The sequence below is a fragment of the Leptonychotes weddellii genome, chromosome 5 (genome assembly GCF_054177405.1).
Source record: "Leptonychotes weddellii isolate Sample4059 chromosome 5, ASM5417740v2, whole genome shotgun sequence".
NCBI classification, from domain to species: domain Eukaryota; kingdom Metazoa; phylum Chordata; class Mammalia; order Carnivora; family Phocidae; genus Leptonychotes; species Leptonychotes weddellii.
The window spans coordinates 4,034,197-4,052,186 of record NC_138373.1 but is presented as its reverse complement, the minus strand read 5'-3'; the positions used below and the strand labels follow the sequence as shown (position 1 = coordinate 4,052,186).

At 48.2% G+C, this 17,990-nt stretch overlaps 4 protein-coding genes across 4 annotated transcripts in view; 2 read left to right on the top strand and 2 right to left on the bottom strand.

Annotated features, from left to right (window-relative positions):
* ZNF12 (zinc finger protein 12) overlaps positions 1 to 469 on the bottom strand; it is a 20,320-nt gene extending 19,851 nt beyond the window's left edge. Inside the window, exon 1 of the mRNA XM_081819044.1 lies at positions 32 to 469. The gene's annotated coding sequence lies outside the window, so the exon portion shown is untranslated. The remainder of the gene's footprint in view (positions 1 to 31) is intronic.
* ACTB (actin beta) overlaps positions 1 to 17,990 on the top strand; it is a 333,619-nt gene that overhangs the window by 16,771 nt on the left and 298,858 nt on the right. The window lies entirely within an intron of this gene.
* Positions 1 to 17,990, top strand: part of RBAK (RB associated KRAB zinc finger) — a 73,519-nt gene that overhangs the window by 42,963 nt on the left and 12,566 nt on the right. The gene's annotated exons all lie outside the window — the stretch shown is intronic.
* Positions 5,746 to 10,524, bottom strand: LOC102747763 (speedy protein E4-like). Its single transcript, XM_006734367.3, has 7 exons — positions 10,507 to 10,524; positions 10,137 to 10,266; positions 9,444 to 9,641; positions 8,733 to 8,791; positions 8,136 to 8,221; positions 5,978 to 6,146; positions 5,746 to 5,805 (listed from the first exon to the last, which is right to left on the bottom strand). Exons 1-7 carry the CDS (start codon positions 10,522 to 10,524, stop codon positions 5,746 to 5,748), a joined length of 720 nt encoding a protein of 239 aa, XP_006734430.3.

Sequence of the window (17,990 nt, the reverse complement as noted above, 5' to 3'; positions counted from 1 at the left end):
CGCCCGGAAGATCCACAAGCGCACGACCTACCCCGTCGGGACCCGCCGAGCTGCCCCAAGGCTACCGAACGCTCCGGGACGGGGGCTGCTCCTCCTCCGCCTCCCGGGGCCGCCGTTCCCGGGGAGCCGGTTCTGGGCCTACGGGACAAACTCACTTCGGGCCGACGACCCTCTCGGGGCCCGAACTGGCCGCCCGGGGCCTCGCCGTCCCGCAATCGCAGACGTGCCGTGCCCGGGCCTCGCCGCCCTGCGCCGCCCCCACCCGCCCGGCCCCTCCGGCCCAGCCCGCGGGCTCCGGAGCTCGCGCTTGGGGGTCCCCGCTCGAGCCCCCGCCCGGCCCGCACGGACCCGCGCCCCCTGGGTGCCGGCCCGGACGGACGGCCTGTAACCCTGCAGGGCCCGGGATCCTCGCCCGCCGGAGGCCGAAGCCTGGGAACCACGGCGAGCGGTGACCTGGGCTCGGACAGGAAGCGAGAGCAGCGCGGCGGCCCTGCGCGTGCGCGAACACGCACACAGGCCGAGCTGCACATGCGCAGAACGGCGGCGGCGGTGCGCCTGCCGGAGCCCACCCGGGGAGCCCGACAAATACTGGGACTCTGTTTCCCGTGAGTCCAAGCGCCCACATGTTAGGGGACGTCTCGAAAAATCCATACTTCAAAAAAAAAAAAAGAAAAAGGCAGTCCCACCTTATGTAGGATGGGAATAGCTGTAGAGGGTGTGTGGCTGCCTGTTGAGGGAGAAGCTGAGGGAATGGGAGTAGCTGTGGAGACAGGTGCCCTTGAATTGCCTGCGGGACTCTTCCTGTGTCACTCCTACAATTTCTTTCTAGTTTTCTCACTGTTTCCTCTTCACGAAGCAGCTCCCCCTTGTTTGTCACTCGGTCTTAAATCACCCCAGACCCCCGCGGCAGTTCCGTCTGCCAGTCACCATAGTCCAGACATCCCAGTTGTCTTCTGAAGTCCTGTAGAATCAGCTTATCCTCCTCACACGAAATTCTGGATGCCCAGTGCGGTGCCATTGTTTCATCTCCCCCATCGGATCCACTCTATGTAAGTTGTTATCACATCTCACCCTTGATCCCTGTCACTCCCCTACTTTTCCAACTCCAGGCATTGGAGTTCTTCCATCACTTGTTTCTCCAGGAAAGTCCGCTGCTCCTCCGTTGTGTGCCTAAACTTCTGCTGCCGCTGCCTCCTGACCTCCACTCAGCGGCCACATATAGCCCTGGTTGCTCTTTGGTTCCAGAAGCTTGGCTGCTCTGACTCTTCTGTATTCTTCTTTTGTTCCTGACATTCCCTCCTCAGGGAGTCACACATCCTTCTGCCATCAGCTCACATTTCCAAAGCAGCTCCCTAGATTCCTTCTCAGCCTCCAGTGGCCTCCAGCCTCTCCCACTTTCTCAGCTGGTCCATCTCTTTGTCCTCCAAGTCTCTTAAGCTTCACCCCCTTCTCAGCAGCCTTGGCTTCCCCTTCTCTTCAACTGGATCAGTCTTGATCTCAGTTTCTCTAGGTATCTGGGCTGATACCACAATGTTCTGCTCCAATGGTCCCAAACACTCCCAGTTCTCACCCTGTCATCAGTCACCTGACCATCTGTTTTCTTGCCTGTTTGTTATTGCTTTATTGTTTGCATCCATCATCCTGTGTCTTGTGTCTTTTCATTCAGGTCTTTCCTCATTTGAGCTGTTTCTTAATCTGCCTTTACCTGCCATCCTGCAGAGACCTAGAGCTTCTTAAATAGACATTTTAATTCCTAGGTGTCTCATAAGTTATATCTGTTTCCAAGCCATCAGACTGTTTCTCCTCTTTGTTTCCATGTCTGCAGAATCTGGTCTCTCTGCTGCTCTCAGTCCATCAACCATGTCCCACTTCTGAATGCCATCCCTCTCCTAGAGCTGCTGTAGTTAGATGCTGATGTCCCTGTGGCTCTTCTGACCTTGGTGGCTTCACTTTCTGAAATTGCTCCATGTTTATTAGTTCATCTCATTTATCAGAACTGCACCCCCACCCCAACACACACACAGACACACACACACACATACACACACAACTTTTCCTTTGGCTTCTCTTTACTCAGTTGCTCATTGTCATTAGCTTCTCCTATATAGAGAGCTGTGGTCATCTCCTAAATTTCTCACATCTCCTAAGCTAGTCCAAATCCCCATGAGCACCCCATTATTTCAATCCTTATTTGTTCAACTTCTCCAATATCTCCTGTGATAGATCTGTCCCAAAACGTTTACCTTCCTGACCACCTGAGTTCTGTGAGACTCCTGACCATAGCCAATGTGTTGTATAAATAATTTGTCAGGTCCTTCTCCCTGGTTCCCGGGAGAGAGTCTCTAAATCTTTGGAATTTCCTGAGTGATAGGAGTGTTTGTTACTCATGGTGAGCCCCTTGGACCAAACCTGAGTTTGTGCTAATGAGGTGAGTCAGAATAGGGGCCAGCCATACCAGGAATACCAACAGGGCTGGGGCTATCAACCACTTGATATCAGCCCAATCTCTAGGGGAAGGAAGGGAGCTGGAGTTTGAGTTCAATATATGGCCAATGATTGAATTAATCACACTTGCATTATGAAAGCCCAATAAAAACTCTGGTCACCAAGCTCAGGTGAGCTTCCTGACTGGTGATATGCATCTACGTGCCAGGAGGTTGATGCGTCCTGAGGACACTGAAGCTTGGTATTTGGGACAGTCCCAGTATTCTCTGGTGCTGCTATCTCCCAAGATGGTTTCCTCCAATATTCAGGATTCATGTAATTAGCTCTTTCTTCTCCATGCCTATCTTATTTGACAGCTTTAGCTCCTCCTATCTTACTGTGTTTCTCAGAAAGTTCTCCAAAACCTTCATTTCTTTTCAGTTGTTCTATTTCATCCCACACTCTAGATTTTCCTTCTACCACAGAAAACTGGAATTGGAGATTGTGAAAAGGACTCCTACTATAATTAAAATAATGAACACTGTGTGCTCCCTTGCACCTGTGGGTCTGCTTGCCATGGACCATCGCCTGGAATGCATAATCTTGCTGAGTCACCTTGCCTTCATTGTGAATTTCAGATTATTATCTAGGTCCCCAGAGCACTATCTTCCTTCTTCCCCCTTTTCTCCCTCAATATCTTCTCCTTGTTTCCTGCTTTGAGACACAAGCTCAGGATCCACCTTGTCTTCTATTTTTTTTTCTACATGAAAAATAACTCAGAATTATTTTTCAAAGTTAAGAAGTGTAGCTGAATGATCACAACCCCATTAAGCAACAGTATCACTTGACAGTGAATAGGTAACACAGATTGGGATGACCACAAACAGCATGAAGATAAGAAGACTTTTATCTTTATTATGTTTCCCCAAGAGACACATTGCAGTGTCCTCTTTAATAACCTAAAATAACATAAAATAACATACAAACATGTCACCAAGGCAAGTTAAAAAATTACAACTGATTCTCATAATTTAATAACAAAGACTAAATGTCAAATAAACATTTACAGTTATAAGAACTTGAGGGAACCATCCATCTGGTTATAAGTGTAATTGATATATTATTGTAAATATAATAAAAACACAAAAACTTACCCTGAATATGTAAACAAAATTTTATCTATGGCTGTAATCTCATCACAAAACTTTGTAGGAACAGCATGTTTTGAAAACTATGACTATTTCAGAACTATTTAAAATAAATACATAAATATAAAATATAAAAATAAATATAATAACTCTAAGGGCAACTTTTTCAAAATATACCAATGAAAATTCATGGCATATATTAGACTATTACAATCCTTTGTCTCTAATTTTATATTTTTGAAGTAATTTCCTCCTCATCTGTGTCCCAATGCATAAAAAATGGGACCTCCAACTTCTACCTCAGGGGAGATTTGAATTAAACAATCTGAAATATTTGGTGGTGCCCCAGGAAGGGATGGAACCTGAAAAAAAAACCTGGTTTCTTATTGTCCCTCTGTGGACTCCTACATGTACTCCCAGCTCCTAGGAATACATGCTAATTCCATTCAGCTCATTCTAGAAGATCCTGAGTTCTTCTAGATTATCTGCACAAGAGACTCCTCTCTTCCTTCCTCATCTCTGTCGTTAGTGTCTGGATTGACTTCCTCCTGAAAACCTGCGTCTCCCCTGGGCTCAGGGATCTACAATTGAGAGGAAGAGAGGAAGTCAGATCACAAATGAGGCAACTCTCCAGATATAAAGATTATTCACATTCTCGGTCAATTCTGATCAGAGTTTAGACTAATTGATAAATCCAGTTTTATCTCTAATCCTTCATTCTAAACCCCAATTCATTTTCAGTTATGACTTTTGGACTTTGGTGACCCTGACTCCAAAAATTTCTTAATGTGCCTAAGGTCAGGCCCAGTTATCTGCTCAATAGCCAGGACTCTAGGGGATTCTGCTCAGGGAGTAAAACAAACTTGAGAGAATGTTGCTTTAGACTTGACACTCACCTTGGTCCTTTTGTGCTACTTAAAGTCTGAACTAATAACCATATATGGCAAACATCACTAACACATCAGCACCACGAACCATAAGACCAGATAAACTCTCTACATCCTAGATCTAACCCTAGATCCTAATGTTTAACCATAACACCTAGTCCTAAACTTAGTCAGTGCTACATAGTCTGAATGTTTGTTATCTCCCCCCTCAAATTCGTACATTGAAATCCTAACCCACAAGGTGATGGTGCTAGGAGATGGGGCCTTTTGGATGATTGGGTCAGGGGTGGGGCCCTCATGAATGGGAGTAGTGCTCTGATAAAAGAGACCCCGGTGACCTAGCTCAGAACCCACCCAGTCTGCAACCCAGAAAAGGGTCTGGCACCCTGCTCTCTGACTTCCAGCCTCTAAACCGTGAGAAATCAATGTCTGTTGTTCATAAGCCACGCAGTCTGTGGTGCTTTGTTGTAGGAGCCGAATGGACTGAGAGACCTAGTTCACACTATTTAAACCAAATCTTTACTTAATCCTTTGCCCAAATCTGTAACTCCATGTGTCGATCACAATAAGCCATGCGGAAACTAGTATTTCTTAAGCTTCACTCATTCCGACAAAGTTCCTTGACCATAAAGCTGAGGGGAAAGGTGTAATGGAACAAGATGGGAGACTGGTCCAGAAGCAGGCAGGGGACATGAAGGACGCACAGGTGGTCTGGCCACAAGCAATGTGCTTGCAAGCAAATCTGGATGAACACATAGTCATAATTTATCTTTTATTATTGGATAGGTAGACTGGCCCATCAAATATCCTACTGTTAGACATTTACTTTGTTGTAAATAAATCCCTATAGTTAATATCTCCGAGGGATGAAAGAGAAAGTCAAAACACAATCTAGGGAAAAAATTGGAAACCTAGTCACTTTTCACAGAAAATCAACATTTCATCAAAGCTATCATTTGGGCCCAATTGCTTTCGATGGAATTATTTCAGCCAAGCCCGGGCCTCCGTGACGAACTGGATTTCCTGAGGTCTGGCCCCCACACGTCTCCCCTCTGTGTGGTTGTCAGCTCGTGGCTGGGACCTGAGTCAGCGTCTGGCTGAATAGCCGCTCTGTTTCCCAGTGTGTGGAAAGCTGATGTGTGGGGCGGGGGATATGAGCGTGGGTCCAGCAACTGGATTCCACAGAGTCCCTCAGTACACAAGAAATCCTTGTGCCTGGACCTGTGAGGACACAGACCTACCTTCCCTCAGGCCGATGACCTCAGGCCTCCCTGGTCCCGGGAGCTCTAGGGCACAAGGGTGCGATCTCGCCCCCATACCCACAGCTCTGGATCAAAAGCCTGGATCTGGAAGACAAGCGGCCCCATGAGAAGACAACTTCCAGATGCCCGCCCCCCCCCCCAGCTCCCTCCCACTGTCCAGGCTCTAATTCTTTCTCGTCCCGAATCCCATGTCCCTCCATGTTCCCCTCTCTCTCCCATTGGGCCCCCCTACCCCAAATCCCCCCAGCACACCCACCTCTTCACACTCTTCCTGGGACACCCTGGCCTTCCAGCCCATGGATCGGATGAATTGGAATCGCAGTTTGTGGAACAAGGGACGCTGGGAGCGGTTCTTCCCATAGAGGAATGAAAAGATGGCCTGTTTGGGGGCCTGGTTATCCTCTTCCATGTCATTGGCCAGGTAGCTGGAGAGAGACATCAGGTTGCTGGTCAGGAGCAGGACAGGAAGGATGACCACCCCCCCCCCCAACCTGAGCTCAGCTTCCCAGAAAAGACACAGGCTGCTCATTACCCTGTGTCACAGAGAGCCAGCCAGTCATCAAGAAGGCACAGCGGGGCGGAGACTTCTCCCATCTTGAGGATGAAGATAGAACTCACCGGGAAGCCTGCGGGCATATCCTGCCCTGTTTTCCCATCCCCACACCTGCCCCCTTCGCTTCAGCTTGTCTGTGCGCACACCTGTCTCCCCAGGGAGCAGGACAAGTACAGCTCCTGTGGGCGGGAGCTGACTGCTCTATTTCTGTAATCACGGCTTTCCTACCAAATGACTAATATAGGACTGGGCTCACGTGGGTGCATTAATTCAACACGCACTTCTTGAATCTCTCTTCCAATTGCCTCATGGTCTCTGGCACATAAGGTGCACTTTATACGTTTTTGTTGAATGAATAAATGAATGCTTTTTCTCATGATCAAGTGCAATACTGATTACCTCCTAGACCCAACATAACTTAAATTTGCAAAATGGAAGGAATTGTGCTGATTGTCTTTGAGAGCGTGATCATATTTTGACAAGACCTGCCTTCAATAGGCATCCAGCCGAATGGGATTGGGGAAGGGGGCAGAGGGGTGGAGAGGTGGGTGGATAAGAAATAACTATAGTCCAAAATATCCATGAGACTAGGATTTTAACGGAAGCGCTACTAGGGTGCAGAGAAGTCAGGGAGGTTGGTGGAGGGGGGCATCTGAAGATTTGGGAGTTGGAATCAACCTTGAGGACAGGTCATTTTCTTCAGGTATATGTGCAAAATCACCTAGACAGAAAAAGCAGTATAGGAATGGAGGGAAGGATGCTTGGAAGGATGAAATACCAAGAGGGTGAACAAGTTGGACGGAGATGAGAGGGTTGGAGCCAAGCTGGGAACCCTGGCCTTGAATGAGAGTGCCACTAGCCGGCGAGATTGTTACGGAGGGTGAAACAGGAGACTGGAACTTTGGACAGACTTCAGGCACCTCGTGCCCACTGCCTGGGGGACGGACTTGTCAGAAACACCAGTGGAAGCATTCACAACAGATCTGTGCTATGTCTTGAGGGCCTGAATTGAGGCATTTGTGCTGGGAATGCAGAGGAGGGAGACAATCACGCTTGGTCTGGCCATGGGAAGGAGACAGGCGGAGGACCAGAACTGGTTGCTTGTCAAGCCTATTTGCTTGGGGCAGGGCGGTGTCCGTTATTTCCTTCCCTCTTCTTGGGAGGGTTTTATGTTTTCTTCGGTCAGCCTCTTAGCTGATGTTAGGGTTGTTTGTGTTTACAAAGAACAGTATATTAAAAAAAAAAACACAATACTATAATCCTATTGTTTTTATACACAGGGTAAACAATTTTTTTTTAAAGATTTTATTTATTTATTTGGCAGAGAGATAGCGAGAGCAGGAACACAAGCAGGGGGAGTGGGAGAGGGAGAAGCAGGCTTCCCGCCGAGCAGGGAGCCCGATGTGGGACTCGATCCCAGGACCCTGGGATCATGACCTGAGCCGAAGGCAGACACTTAACGACTGAGCCACCCAGGCGCCCCCAGGGTAAACAATTTTTTAAAAAACAGGTTTAAGGGACGCCTGGGTGGCTCAGACAGTTAAGCGTCTGCCTTCGGCTCAGGTCATGATCCCAGGGTCCTGGGATCGAACCCCGAATCGGGCTCCCTGCTCCGTGGGAGGCCTGCTTCTCCCTCTCCCACTCCCCCTCCTTGTGTCCCTTCTCTCGCTGTGTCTCTGTCAAATAAATAAATAAAATCTTTTTTAAAAATAAACAAATATTAAAAATTAAAAAAAAAAGGTTTAAAAAGAGTTACAGACAGGTTGGAAAAAAAAAAGTAGATGAAAGGTCAGAGTCCCACTTCTCCCCTCTGTCCTCCCAGGGTATTGGAAACTGCTGATGGATGAAGCAAAATACTCACAGTGCTATGAAGAAATGAATTCGCTGGTGCTGCCAGGAGAATAGACCAGCACGGCTAAAGTATGCTATGACCATAGACAGGAGATACTGGCGGAAAGAGGAGGAGAGGCGTCAGAGAGAGGTCACATGCTGGGAGAGGAAGACCAGTGGGGTAAGGGCACAGGAGGCTGGAGCAGGTGCTGCTGCTCGGACGTGCTGGGTGAACTTGCTTACTTGGTGGCAGAAGGTTGGTTGCAAACCGAAGAAGTCAAGGGAAAGAGTTTTTGGTGCCCGCTGTCCCCCCACCCCCAGGATAGCAAGTTGTACTGGTTTGAGGGCTTGTCTTTAGGACAGCCGGCTTCTGGAGGGTCCTTGATAAGCTGGAGCCAAGGGGAGCCCCCCCAACCCCGGCCAAGAGCTGAAAGGAGAAGGTACTCAAGGTGGCAACAGCCAGAGGGGCACACCTGGGACTCAGGTCCCAGGGGATCTGCAAGAAACCATGAGGTCCCCGAGGGGAAGTGTTGGCAGGCATGAGGTTGGCGACAGGGTTTAGGAGGCATCCCCCTGCCCCAGGACAGGTGTTGGAGCAAGAATACATCTTAGTGGAGAACAACGGTACCTTGTCGGATACTCTCAGATTTTTGTCCCAGGCCAGAAATCTTTTAATGACAGGATCCTCTGTGAAAAGAGAGCATGTGTCAAGTTGGCAAGTGGAATGGGGTTACTGTGGGAGCATTCCAGAGCAAAGAGGAGCACGATGCCTCCCCTGGGGAAGTTTCAGGATGAGGCCAAGGGTGAGGCTGATGGGCAGAGGGGAGTGAAGACCACTCACTGGCCAAGAAAAGTTGGCGGCTCCCCTTGTGCGGTGGCTGAGAGAGAGGTAGGTGTCAGCCGCGCCCCTGCAGGATTAGATGTAAACAGTGATGCTGTCTCATCATGCATGGATGTGCCACTGCAGAGACCATAAAGTCGTTCACTGTCATTTTCTTATCCCACAGTGACATCAGGGTACAAAGAGGGCCTGTCATCCCCCCCACACACACACACACAGCCAAAGGCATTTAGATTCAAAAAGCCAGTAAAAGCTAAGACGTCTCAGGAGTGCAACTAAAACCAAGCTTTCTTATCCCAAATACACACCTTTCTCCAAGTCTCGCCTAATCCTCTGTCATTTTTAAGTGTCCCCGATGAGGGATCAGTATGGAGCCCTCCAAGGATGGAGACCTCACCAACCTGCAGAGAATTCTTTTCCACTGGAAAAGCATAAACATTGGAAGTTTTTTTGTATTTTAAGAGAAAAAAGAACAGGGTTGGAGGGTGCTCTTCCTACCGAGCAGCCTGTTGAAGACCTCGTGGTGCTCAGGGAGCACTGAAGACACCTGCTGTCTCTTCAACTTCATCTTGAGTCCACACAGTGTCTCCGCGACCCAGATGTCCTCAGCCCCGGAGGCTGTCTCCTCATTTGACTCACCCCTTCTCCTCTTCCTTCCGGGGGACTGAGGCAGGGGGCAGGGGTCTACCCAGGGGGCTGAGTGAAGAAACCAGGCTACGGTATAAAGCTTCTTTGGAATTCAGCCACCCCTCCTCCCCCCAAAAAACCCAAACCTCCCCTTCATTCTCTCCAGCCTCATTGATGATTGGCATCTCCCAAACCATCTTTCCATCTTTCGCCTTTGTTGATATGCATCTGACCCCATTCATCTTTGCCACTGTTTCACCACCCCCATCCTCAAAACTTCTTCATTGTAGATAACTTCTCCCATGGGAATAATGGGATAATTTCCTCTCTTCCTTTATCTCATCTTTGGATCTCATCTCCTAACCCTCCTTCCTTGCTTCCTGGGTTTTCCTTCCATGGGGATAGTCTTGTCCCCAGCTCCTGTACTCTCCTTCTCCAATCCCTGGTTTTCTCAATCTCTCCTGTCACACACACACCCTACTCAGACACTTCTTCCTGACTTCTGTACACATTCCTCCTTACTAGTGAAGCCTCTCAAGTCCCTTCCCCCTCCTGCTTCCTCACCTGATGGCCCCGGGCTTTCTTCATCCACCGCCTCCAAGGGGTACCCTGAGGAGCTAGGCTGGGGGCTCTGGTCCTCAGACTGGTAACATGGTTGACAACTGGCCATGATTTCTCCCAAGCTCTTTCTGTCCTTCCAGAAAACTTAGACCCTGTTCTGCTCAAACTTCTCTTCTGGATTCTGGCTGAACACAAGCCCGTTATCCCTTCTCCAGGCTGGGGCAAATCCAGGAGTGGAGAAAAGCTCTGTGAAGATGCTGTTGTCCACCTTCACTGCCAAGCACCACGAAGTCTGGTCCCTCCAATCAGGAAGGTCAGAAGCCTCTGATGTCACGGGTCATTCTAGCCTGGCAACCAGTTTGAAGGGAAACACCCATAACTGCCAGACCATGTCCGCTTCTGGAGCTCAGGGTAAAGGCTGTCTCCTGCCACCGACTCAGCCTTGGACCATCCTCCAAAACCATCCTCAAGGGGTCTGGATCACTCTACTCCTCTCCAGCAGATGCCCGGCTCTCTCCATCCTTCTATTCCTATTTCAGGGCACAGTCTGGCGGGAGAGGGAGGAAAGAGACAAGGAAATTTGGGATGAGCAGAAAGGTAAGGCCTTACAAGAGCGAAATAAGTATATAAAGAAGGTCCCAGTACATGGACTTGTTGCGTTTAAAAGTTAGTTTAAATTGCTTGATTTGGCAGAGTTCTTCCATTTGATGTTTTACTGACGCTGTGTTGGGATTCCATGCTAGGGGAGCACTCATGCTCTACTCTCAGGCATCTCTGAGCCCGAGAGACGTTTTGGGAACCTAAACTCACAGAAAACTGTACATGTGCTCCCACACACTTCAGACAGTGTCTACAATTTCAGAAGTCCCCAGATCACCCAAAACCTGCCTCTTGATTGCAATTGATCAGCTCTAGTCTGCATATAAACTTTGTGAGTGTGTAACACTCTTGACCCAGAAATTTTACCACTTGTGTATCCTACGAGTAAAATGTCACATACACAAAAAGGCGAAATGGAAAAATCTCCAATTCAAGGCAGAATCCGTTTTTTTGAGAAGGTAGGAAGCATGTGGGACCACAGATGCCGTAACAAAATAGCTAGCTGACTTCCAAACCTCCTACCTCCTACCTCTGCTTTTCACCTGGGCATCTGAATCTTGTTCACTCTTTCTTTCTTTTTGTGTTAAAATATCATAACATAAAATTTACCATTTTAACCATTTTTTTTAAAGATTATTTATTTGAGCGAGAATGAGAGAGAGAGAGAGAGAGAGTGTACATGAGAGGGGGGAGGGTCAGAGGGAGAAGCAGGCTCCCCGCCGAGCAGGGAGCCCGATGCGGGACTCGATCCCGGGACTCCAGGATCATGACCCGAGCCGAAGGCAGTCGCTTAAACAACTGAGCCACCCAGGCGCCCCCCATTTTAACCATTTTTAAGGGTATAATTCGGTGGCATTAAGCACATTTGGGTTGTTGTACACTGTCAGCATCATCCTTCTCCAGAACCTTTTCATCCTCCCTGAAACTGAAACTCTGCACCCATTGAAGAATAACTCCCTGTTCTCCGCTTCCCCAGCCCCTGTCAACCACCGTTCTATTTTCTGTCTCTATGGATTTAGCTATTCCAGGTACCTCCTATCAGTGGAATCATGCAGTACTTGTCCATATGTTTCTGATTTATTTCATTCAACAAAATGTCTTCAAGGCTCATCCATGTTATAGTGTGTGTCAGAATTCCTTCCCTTTTAAGGATGAATAATATCCATTGTGTGTGTGTGTGTGTGTATTTTTGCATGTTCCTCTCATAATAATATAATAACAATATAATATATAGATACATACGTACCATTTTTAGTTTATCCATCCGTTGATGGATACATGGGTTGTGTCCACATTTTGGCTAAGTCTTGCTTTCGATCCATTGTTTGAACTTTGATGAGAAGAACATCTGTTATTTGGGATGTGCCTAAAGTTTTATTTTGTATTTTGATCACTTACGTGTTTCTAAGTAGCCCAATCCAAGCATCAATAAAGTCAAATCAGTTCACCCAGAAAACAATATGGAGGTTTCTCAAAAGATTAAAAAAAAAAGAACACAACAGAACAGAACTACCATATGATCCAGCAATTCCACAGCTGGGTATATATCTAAAGGAAATGAAAACAGGATATTAAAGAGATATCTGCCCTCCTGTGTTCATTGCAGCATTACTCACAATAGCCAAGATATGAAAACAACCCAAGTGTCCATCAACAGATGCATGGATAAAGAAGATGTGAGGTACATATATAGAGATCTGTAGATATATATCTCATATATAGGTGAGAAAGAAGGAAATCCTGCCATTTGTGACATGGATGGACCTTGAGGGCTTTATGCTGGGTGAAATAAGCCAGACTGAGAAAGACAAATACTGTGTGGTACCGTTTATATGTGAAATCTTAAAAAACAGCAAAAAAAAGTCAAACTCATAGAAACAAAAGGTAAAGAAGAGGTTGCCAGGGGCTGGGAAGGTGGAGGAACTAGGGAGAGGCTGGTAAAAAGGTGAAAACTTTTCAGGGATAAGATGAATGAGGTCTGAAGAGCTCCTATCAAACACGGTAACTGCAGCTGATAACACTGTATTGTATCATTGAAATTTGCCAAGAGTAGAACTGAAATGTTCTCGCCCCCAAAAAAGGTCAGTATGTGAGGTCATGGATGTGTTAATTAGCTAGATGGTTAGAATTCCTTCACTGTGGCTACATATATCAAATCGCCATGATGTACACTTTAAACATCTTACCGTTTTATATGTCTGTTATGTCTCAATAAAGCTGAAATTTTTAAAAAGTAGTTGATCCAAGGTGCAGGGACTGACTGTTGCCTTTGTTTGCAATCACCAACTTTCACACTTGGACGAAGTCTCAGAGAGCATGCAGACGGCCTTGAGGTTCCTGCACAGCGTCCTTGGGCCCAGGCGCTCCTGGGGGTCCCCACTGATGGAAAAGGCACTGCCGTGTGAAGGTCATGTGACTCGTGGCTGGAGAAGTTCAATCTCTAGGAAGCCAATTTGCATTCAGATTCCATTCCTGATGCTTTCAGCCCCCATAGCTGGTCGGGTCCTCCCAGAACAAAACAGAAGTCCACTCTTCCTCCCAGGGAGGCTTCCCGATACCAGAAGGTGGATATTCTGTCCCCATTAAAATTCTCGTCTTTGGGGGCGCCTGGGTGGCTCAGATGGTTAAACGTCTGCCTTCAGCTCAGGTCATGATCCCGGGGTCCTGGGATCGAGCCCCGCATCGGGCTCCCTGCTCGGCGGGAAGCCTGCTTCTCCCTCTCCCGCTCCCCCTGCTTGTGTTCCCTCTCTCTCTATGTCTCTCTCTGTCAAATAAATAAAATCTTTAAAAAATAAAAATAAAAAAATAAAAGATGGCGGGGTGGGGGGAGGAGAATGGGAAAGTAGTGTTTTTGTTACAAACCAGCATGTGCCCTCGGGCAAATCCTCCCGCCTTCTGAGCACCCATCTCTTCACCTATAAAATAAAATATTTAGAAAAATAAAAAAATAAAAATACATAAAATATTTAGATAAGATGATCTGTAAGGGCTCTGCCCATGTTAACATAACCAAGGCATTGAGAAAGCAAATTGGACATGACCAGGTACACAAATGTTATGGGTTGAATTGAGTGCCCCCTACCACTCCCACCCCCCCATTCATATATTGAAGTCCTAACCCCTGGTGCCTCAGAATGTGATTTTATTTGGTGGTGGGGTCTTTACAGAGGAAATCAAGGAAATCAAGGTAAAATCAGGCCCTTAGGGTGGGCCCTCATCCAAGATGGGTGGTGTCCTTATATAAAGGGAAAATTGGGGGGGTGCCTGGGGGGCGCAGTTCGTTGAGCATCCGGCTCTTGATTTCAGTCCAGGTGGTAATCTCAGGGTCATTTGATCGAGTCCCGAGTTGGGCTCCGCACTCAGCAGGGAGTCTGCTTCTCTCTCTCCCTCTCCCTCTGCCCCTCCCCTTGCTCATGTGCGCTCTCTCTCTCTCTCTCTCTAAAATAAATACATCATTCTTTACAAAAAAAAGGGGGGGATTTGGACACAGAGACACCCAGGTAGAGGGAAGAGAGTGTGATGACACATGGAGAGAAGACTGTCATCTACAAGCCAAGGAGAGAGGATGGGACAGAGCCTCCCCCACAGCGCTCAGAGGGAACCAGCCCGGCCCACAGCTGGATCTCCGACTCCCAGCCTCGGGAACTGCGAGACAGTGCATCTGAACTGCGAGGCAATGCACCTCTGTTGTTAAAGCCGCCTGGGTTGTCTTACTTTGTTACAGCTTCCCGTAATCCCATCCAACCAGTGTTTTGAATAAGAGGGAATTTAGATCTGACGGTCACTTTCCTGACACTTCTGCTGCCCCTTCCATTAAAGCAAGATGTGTGAGGAGGCTTCAAAGAACCAGTTCTTTTCATACAGATTAGAAACTTGGGCTTTCTTAGCCTCTGGCATTTCCTGGTCATGGTGAATGTGCTAGTTTTGGGAAGAAATGTTTGAAAGACTTTAAGAGAAGAATGATTTACAAATCTTGAAGATGGGTGCCAGTTATCTTAATAAAATTGATGCACTAAAGAGAAAAAAATAAATAGGAGCAAATGCAGGTAACTTAGAAAATTAAAGACGGGAAAGGCTTCAAGTACAGTGTCAAAACAGATGACAAGCATGAACAGAAAGTGAACAATCTGAACACAAAAAAATAATGTCCATATGGCAGAAAATAAAGGTAAAACATTAAGTTAAAAAGGTCAGTGACAAATTGGGGAAAATATTTGTATTTGATACAAATACAAAAAGAGAAAGCTTTATATTTTAAACACTAATAAATGTGTAGAGATCTTAATGAAGCCACATTAAAAGGTGTAGATCTGCTGCTTCTGGCCCAGACAGAATCACAGGGTTCAGATTTGCCCTCCCCGCTTAAAGAAGTTTCTAGAAGGGGGAAATATATGAATATGAAATGACAGGTTTTAACCATTTGGAGAGAAGGGTGAGTTCCAAGAGTGTCTCAGAGAGTTATCCAGGCCAAGGTATGGGGCAGGGGTCCTGGGGGGGGGGGGGGCAGTGTTTCTCTGAGATGCAGGGACAGAGTTGGGTGTTATAGGGCAAAGGGGTACGATAGCCAGAATTCACAGCCAGAATGGAGAGAGAGGCAGGAGGGCGTCCCAGTCTTCAGCTGAGCGGGTCAGTGCCGGTGGGGGAGGCAAGGGCTGGAGGCCAGGACCCAGCGGAGAGGGGCTCTGCCTGTCTTCACCAAGGTACTTAGCACAGCTTCCATCCTTTACCTGCTGAAATGGAAAAGAACACAGAAGAAACGTGCCTGGAGGTCTTCCAGGCTCAGACCCAGGGGAGGTATAGTCACCTCGCTCGAATTCCAGCATTCCATCGGTGAGAATTCCATCGGTGAGAATTTGGGCACGGGCCACACTTACTAGCAGAAAGAGCTGGGCAAGACTTCACAGCTTCCAGAGAAGCACATCTTTTGTGCAGGATTAGTTGACGTAGCCGCTCAGCTAGGGAAATCAGGAACGGGTTGTGTGCCCATTCATTTGCATAAATCAGTACTTACTATTACCTTTGAAAAGAGTGTTACCTGGAGAGAACTTCCTCTGTTGATTTCATATGTATCTAAATCTCTTTAGAAGCTAAGTAACTGTCTTGCCAGCATTACAACCGGGGAAGGTTGTTTGTAAGGGCCTGGGAACCATCTCTTTGAAATGTAAACCTCAAGGAAGGTAGTGTCTCTCTGTCAGCAGGTGAGTTAAGGATGGGGTCTAGGCACCTAGCTCTGAGCTGTAACTACCTGCTTGTCAGAGAGAGGTTAAGAAGTTTTCTTTTTCCTTTGGACAGAAACAACTAGCACGGATGGGCACCCAGATTACCAGGTGAGGATGAACTATGAAAAAACATACAGCAAATGGTGCTGGCAAGTCCTGTTAACGTGAAACAGGTGTGCTCTTTAGCCTGAGAACGTCTATGTAATGGATTGTATCTGCTGAGTTGCATGAAAAGACAAGGTTCATTTTTCTCCTTGCAATCTTGTTCATGTTTCTCCACAGGTTTGCCTGTGATGTGCAACACAGTCTGGTTCAATGGTTATTTAACAACAGAACAGGGGCACCTGGGTGGCTCAGTCAGTTAAGCGGTGACCTCTTGTTTTCAGCTCAGGTCCTGATCTCAGTCTTGTGGGATCGAGCCCTGCATGGGGCTCCACGCTCAGTGGGGAGTCAGCTTGGGATTCACTCTCTCCCTCTCCCTCTGCCCTTCCCCCTGCTCTCTCTGTTTCTCTCTCTAAGATAAATCTTTTTTTAAAAAAACAACAGAACAGTTGTCCTTATTTCTATATTCATGGAGAGGATTTCTTGGATGGCAGGAGATTTTACTTTTAATCCCCACCACCTGCCAGTGGTTAAGAAGCAATTGGCCAAGAACAGGATTATGTAATCTCACACACACACAAATACTGATAAATCATCGACCTTATGGTCCTGTCTTTGAAAAATGACATTTTAACCTAACACACACATAATTCTCTTTGATGGCAAGATCTCAGGTAGCTGGGTTTGGTGGTATTTTTGTTTCTATTTTGGGTTTGTATGTGGTTTCTTTTTTTTTTTTTTTTTAAGATTTTGTTTATTTGAGAGAGAGAGAATTAGAGAGAGCACATGAGAGGGGGGAGGGTCAGAGGGAGAAGCAGACTCCCTGCCGAGCAGGGAGCCTGATGCGGACTCGATCCAGGGACTCCAGGATCATGACCTGAGCCGAAGGCAGTCGCTTAACCAACTGAGCCACCCAGGCGCCCCTTGTATGTGATTTCTGATTGTTCTACAGTATTTAAGCATTCGTTGTGTAATCTGGACAAGCTACATTTTCTATTTCCCTCCCCTTCCTTGGAGAAACCATGTGCCCATGGATGACAATATCTAATGTCATGGCTGGGCATTAATTGTATCCCAGTGTTTTAGTGAAACTTCTAATATTTCAGTGACGTGCACACGATACACCCTTTGCTTGTCCTCTCCTACTCATGGGGAATCTCAGTGCCAACCCGATAGATCTCAGGGCAAGCAAAGGACCAGGGATCCAGGACGCAAACACAGCCCTCTACTCGAGGTGACACCTTTCCTTGATCCCTAACAGGAGCGAAGACAAATGGGAAATTGGGCCCTAGGTCCAGGCGGTTGATCCTCAGCACAGCGCCTCTTAACCACCAGATGGGGTGGAGACTTTCGAGACGTCCCCTAACATGTGGGCGCTTGGACTCACGGGAAACAGAGGTCGGGGTATTTGTCGGGCTCCCCGGGTGGGCTCCGGCAGGCGCACCGCCGCCCCTGTCCTGCGCATGTGCAGCTCGGCCTGTGTGCGTGTTCGCGCACGCGCAGTGCCGCCGCGCTGCTCTCGCTTCCTGTCCAGGCCCAGGTCGCCGCTCGCCGTGGTTCCCAGGCTTCGGCCTCCGGCGGGCGAGGGTCCCGGGACCTGCGGGGTTACACGCCGTCCGGCCGGGCCGGCACCCAGCGGGCGCGGGGCTGTGCGAGCGCGGGTCCGCGCGGGCCAGGCGGGGGCGCGAGCGGGGATCCCCGAGCGCGAGCTCCGGAGCCCACGGGCTGGGCCGGAGGGGCCGGGCGGGCGGCGGCGGCTCAGGGCGGCGAGGCCCGGGCACGGCACGTCTGCGATTGCGGGACGGCGAGACCCCGGGCGGCCAGTTCGGGCCCCGAGAGGGTCGTCGGCCCGAAGTGAGTTTGTCCCGTAGGCCCAGAACCGGCTCCCCGGGAACGGCGGCCCCGGGAGGCGGAGGAGGAGCAGCCCCCGTCCCGG